Genomic DNA, 6,046 nt, shown 5'->3' with positions numbered 1-6,046 from the left:
TTGTTTATTTTGTCGTACTAACACGCTAATTCACCGAACCAGACGACGAGAGCAAACACGAACAGGTTCCGCATATTCCGTCATAAGGATAACTTGACGTGGGAGTACTTTGGTCGTGCCTGAACGCGATCCACGAACAAACGACGCACGGTGTTAATATTTTAGAAACCGATTGATAACAAAAATCTTTATTATCAATGTGGAATTGCTTGAATAATTTATTATTGTATCGATCAAATTGTTCACTGCACAGTGCACGACTACTGTTCGTTGCTTATTATTTACTATTTAGTGCAATTCAGATCTTCATTCTTCATAAGGTTTTTAGACTATACCGAGTTTAATCTAAAAACCTTGTAGTCTTCAGACGTCGTGGTCGTTGTACCACTTTCCCGCTTATCCATCGACTTTTGTTTACCGACTACCGTTCTCCGATATAAATTGCAATTCAAATACCATTTTTTAAAATAGACGGCACCTGTAAGTACCAAAAATATTCTTTTTGGTCAATTATTTGACGGTATCGGACTTGTACCGAATAATCGTCCCGTCAAAATTTTTGGTACGCAACTACGTGATTTCCGTACTGTGTTTTAATTTCCTCACCAACATAATATTTTAATGCACCGAATACTTCACCGGTGTTCTTGAAAGTGGCGTACCCAGAATTTTTAAAAGGGGGAGGAGTATAAAAACACTTCTAAAAATTAAATTTGGATTGTTTTCACTATAAGAAAAATGGAAACAATTTGTATTATAATATGATCACGTTTAATACTAAATACATCCTGCTGAAATGAATAAAATATATAATAACTTTTTATTTATAATAAATTATCAATAACAACTTAAGGAATATAAGGTAAATATTTTTATTATTAGGTATTGTTATGTCCAATCTACAACTTTCATCCTCCTAAGAGATTTTTTTTAATAAAAAGTAGTCTGTATTATCGCGAGTGAACATCGTACAACAGTTTAGTATAAAATATCTCTAACTTGGACGGCTTGCAATCGGCATGAATAGTTAAAGAGTAGCTGATGATTATCACAGATATGTTCAATATTTATAGGTACATTTTTTTATTATACACAATATTATAATATGTGAAGATTACAATAATTATTTTACTATTAAAAGATAGTTTATAGTGTTTAAACTTATCTACTATCTATGCCATCTATATTATATTATATACCTACTTATATACTTATTCTTTATATTCTATGGACATACTGATATAAAATCAATATTATAAAAAAAATATGAATGATGGGAGGGGAGGCCATTGGTTGTTGATATTAATATTTATTATTGTAATAATACAATAATATGTTATTATTGAAATTAAAAGTTTGAGTGTGTTGCATAGGCGCAAAGTGGTTTTTAAATTTTAAAGGCGCTACAATTTTTTTAAAGTTAATCTGTCGTTTATTACATATTTTTTATAATCTTTATTCTGCATTTTTGGGAGGCCACAGCTGATTTAGTGCAATTCACAAATTTGTGTCAGTGATAATTTTTTTTAAATATATATTATTTGTAATTTACACTAGCAATACAGACCATGTTTTTCATTTGATCATTAAATAATTGATTTTTTATACATAATTTAAAGTATAACTTTTATTTTTTTTTTTATGTGTGTTACCAGTTGTTATAAAAAAGATAAATAGAAAATCTAAAGGATTGGCATATGAAAAATCCTTGGGCAAACTCCAGGCTGAAATCCCCTTTTTTATAAAACCTTCTGTAAAGGCTGCTACGATTGATTCTTCAAAATGGCCTTTGCTTTTGAAGGTAGATATTAGCACTAATTACGTAATATTTATTAAAATATTGTACTAAATTGAATGTTATTTTAAGAATGGTAATCATTAATCAATTGTTAACTATATTTATTTTTTGATATAAATCCTTATCTAAATAATTTGGAACTTCTATATTACCAAATGATTTTCATGTGAAGTTGGTAATATTCAAATGTTACAATCTTAGTTTTAAATATTTCACATGTATTTGACAATAAATATTTTTAACTAAAATTTCTTTAGTTGATTAGTTTGTTGAATTTTATATTAAAAACTTTTTATACCTGTATATTAAGAGGACTAACCTTTTTGTTTCATGATATTTTCCATTTTTTTTTGGTGTTACAATAACATAAGTAACTTTTTATTTTATGTAGAAGAATTGTTATAAGTTTAGAGACAGGAAAGTTTTTGTTCCATGCATTAAACCATTCAAAAATATTATTTAAACAATCACTATTTTATAATATAACTTTTTTTGCAGCATTTTGATAATATGAATGTCCGCACAAATCATTACACTCCGTTGCCATTTGGATCAAATCCCCTGCAAAGAGAAATTAGAGAATACGTTAAAGCTGGTTATATTAACTTGGATAAACCATCCAATCCAAGTTCACATGAGGTAGTTGCTTGGATTAAGCGAATGTTAAAAGTTGAGAAAACTGGTCATTCTGGAACATTAGATCCAAAAACTTCAGGTATCTAATCAATTTTTTATTTTTTAAAACCTTTTAGTTTTCTCTGCATTTACTTTATAATTTAATTGATTAAATAAATAATTAAATTGTATAATATCATAATTGTTTTTATCATGATAAAGTATCATGGTATTATCACATTTATGTGATACATTGCACCATTATGATGTATCGTAGCATTTGTTTCTATACATTATTATATATTTATAAATAATATACTTTTGAGTGACCAATTAAAAGCCGTGTGTAATTCATCAAATACATATCATACCATTTTACTTTAGCATGGTCTTTATTAAAACTTATTTCACAATATCTTTATCGCCATATTTAATTCACTATTTAACATTATTTCTATAGTTTCATTGTTTTTTAAAGTATTTTCGTTATTAGCTTCACCTATTACATCATTTAATAAACATTTTTTTTCATATATTTTATAGAAACTATTTTATACACCAACATAATCATATTGTGTTAGATAAGATAAGATTCATGGATCAAGTCCACGCCTTAATGGATAAAATATATTACAACATTTTAATAGAATGCTCTAAATAATAACATAATTTAAAAATGCAAGTACCTAACTGAATAATAATTATACTTGCAAAATGTTTTTATTCTTTAAAATTGTAATGTTTCAAAAGTACAAGAGAAATAATTAATAACATTTAATAGAAGTTTAACAAATTTTAAAAAAATTTTTCAGTTTTTTAAGTATCTATTTTGTATTAAAATTATAACTTATAATGATTTATGAACAATTTTTTTTTATTATTCTACAGGTGTATTGGTTGTTTGTATTGAAAGAGCAACACGGCTTGTTAAATCACAACAATCAAGTGGAAAAGAATATATTTCTGTATTTAATCTGCATAGTCCAATTGAAAGCATTTTTCAGGTTGGTATTATTATTATATTATTATTTCTGAAAAATGAGTAAATTACATTATTGTTTGTAATTTAGATTACTAAAACACTGGAATCTTTGCGCGGAGCTCTTTTCCAGCGCCCCCCTTTAATTACAGCTGTAAAACGTCAATTGCGTATTCGTACTATATATGAAAATAAACTATTGAATTATGACATGGAAGCAAATATAGGAGTATTTTGGATAAAATGTGAAGCTGGTACTTATGTAAGAACACTATGTATTCATATGGGTCTAATGTTGGGAACTGGAGGCCAAATGATAGAACTTAGAAGAAACCGTTCTGGTAAATTTTAAATTAAATAATCAGACATTTTTATTTCAGAAGTCCAATTTTATTTGTTTGTTGTATTTCCTAAGGTATTACAAGCGAAGAAGAAGGCCTTGCAACATTACATGATGTTTTGGATGCACAGTGGATGTTTGAGAATAATAAAGATGAATCTTATTTAAGAAGAGTAGTTAGACCCCTTGAAGGCATACTAACAAATTACAAACGTGTATTTTTTAAAGATAGTGCCGTAAGTACTAAAAAAACCACAAATATTCAATTATGTTTTCATAATTTAATTTAAACTCATTGTAGATAAATGCAATTTGTTATGGAGCTAAAATTATGTTGCCTGGATTATTACGGTATGATGATGGTATTGAACTAAATATGGAAATTGTCATTGTTTCCTCTAAAGGAGAAGCTGTGGCTTTAGGTAATTGAGTAGTTTCATTAAATATTATTTAAGTTAGTTATTTAAAAAAATATATTGTGTAAGTAAATTATAACTTAATTATTTTAAATAATTGTACTTGTACTTATAAATTAATATAAAATACGTAATATATTATTGACTAATGTTTAACAGTTAATTTTATATTGCATATTTTTTTTATTGAGTCTTATATACTAAGTTTAAAAATATTTATTTATTATCTTTTGTTGCTACTAAATAGGTGTTGCATTGATGACAACAGCTACAATTTCAAGTTGTGATCATGGTATTATTGCCAAAATCAAAAGAGTATTAATGGATCGAGATACCTATCCTCGTAAATGGGGACTGGGATTAATGGTACAATATTAATATTATTCGTATTATAATAATCACACAAATTATTTGATTCATTAATGTTTGAGTGATGTGGTGTTGTGTGAAGTGATATGTTGTACACAAACAGGAAACTACAGTCAATCATCTTCTATCCTACTTATATAACTTGATATGTTAGGGTTTCATAAATTACAGTTCTCCCAATTTTGAAGCCTATACATTTCTTAAAGGAACAATTATAAAGTTATGAAGTATTATTATCTGCCACTTCTATTTAATGCTTTTACATTAATTGGTATTGTCTAAGTTGTCTTATGTCAAATTGTGTAACAATTTATAAATTTTGACCCTTGCAAAAAAAAATGTTCTTATAATCATTATAATATAATGTATAATATTTTGTATACAATCATTTTCCAATATCTATTACAGTTTTGGTCTTTTTTAGGCTAGTACTAAAAAGAGCATGATAAAAGATGGCTTATTCGATAAATACGGTAAACCAAATGAGAATACTCCAGACAATTGGAATCAAACATTTTACAAGGAGCCGTAAGTTATAAACAAGTTGGTTTATTTGTATGCTTATAAAATGCATTGTATTTTGTGTGTTATAGAATTGAAAAACTGAAGACTGAAGATGAAAGTGAAGAAAGTAGAAAAGTAATTAAAATTAATATATATATATAAATTTATGGTTGAAGATGGTACAATTATTTGTTATGGTTTTCGTTAAAATGATACTATTGAAAGTAGAAAACATTTTTGTTTTGCATATTATAATAGATAATAAATACTTATCCTCAAATGTGCATTACATAGTATTTCACTGTAAATATTATTTTGTTCAGATAATTGAATGATATTTTTTTTTCATTCTGAACTTGCTGCTAAGTTTATCCGATTTGCATGTGAAAATTACTGGGTGGATACGGGACTGTATACATATTTATAATATTATAATGATATCATTATACCTAGCTAACGTATTGTATTCTTTACATGTTCAGAGAAAACGACAGAGTACATCACTAGATGATGCGTCTCCAATAACGGATGCAATAAAAGTAAAAAAAGACAAGAAATCAAAGAAAGAAATGACAATTAAGAAAGACAAATTGGATTTTGAAGAAAAAAATTGAATGTATAAAATTGGACAACTGAAGATTGACAAAAAAATAAAAAAATAAGTTTTAATGTAATTTGTTGTTTTAAAAAATAGTTATAATCGAGTTTGTTGACGAAGAAATGTATAATATAAGTAGTATATAAATGTATGTCCTGGGACAGTTTTCAATTTTCATATTATATCAATAAAAGATCACAAAGAAAGCAATATGCAAAAAGATCAGAAAATTGAAATGCAATAATAATTAAAATATTTTTCGCAAAACTTATGAAATTAATTAATTAAATTCCAAATGAAATATTTCTTAAAATATTTTTTAAGAAAATCTAAATGCAATAATAATTAAAATATTTTTTAATAGAATTGTTCTATTTAAAATAAAAATCTAAATGCAAAAATGTATAAAAAACTTATATATTTAAAC

The 6,046-nt window shown here is 26.1% G+C and overlaps 1 protein-coding gene across 1 annotated transcript; it reads left to right on the top strand.

The window, feature by feature from the left end:
• Window positions 1-264: 264 nt before the first annotated feature.
• Window positions 265-5,772, top strand: LOC132946308 (H/ACA ribonucleoprotein complex subunit DKC1-like). The gene is made up of 11 exons (XM_061016232.1): window positions 265-480; window positions 1,656-1,801; window positions 2,297-2,513; window positions 3,302-3,417; window positions 3,484-3,733; window positions 3,808-3,968; window positions 4,034-4,154; window positions 4,396-4,514; window positions 4,942-5,045; window positions 5,111-5,156; window positions 5,504-5,772. Exons 3-11 carry the CDS (start codon window positions 2,309-2,311, stop codon window positions 5,633-5,635), a joined length of 1,254 nt encoding a protein of 417 aa, XP_060872215.1. The 5' UTR covers window positions 265-480; window positions 1,656-1,801; window positions 2,297-2,308; the 3' UTR covers window positions 5,636-5,772.
• Window positions 5,773-6,046: the final 274 nt, after the last annotated feature.

The sequence above is a fragment of the Metopolophium dirhodum genome, chromosome 6, assembly GCF_019925205.1.
Source record: "Metopolophium dirhodum isolate CAU chromosome 6, ASM1992520v1, whole genome shotgun sequence".
In the NCBI taxonomy this organism is placed as follows: Eukaryota; Metazoa; Arthropoda; class Insecta; order Hemiptera; family Aphididae; genus Metopolophium; species Metopolophium dirhodum.
Note: the sequence above shows the minus strand (reverse complement) of the source record. Positions and strands in the feature narration are given on the sequence as shown.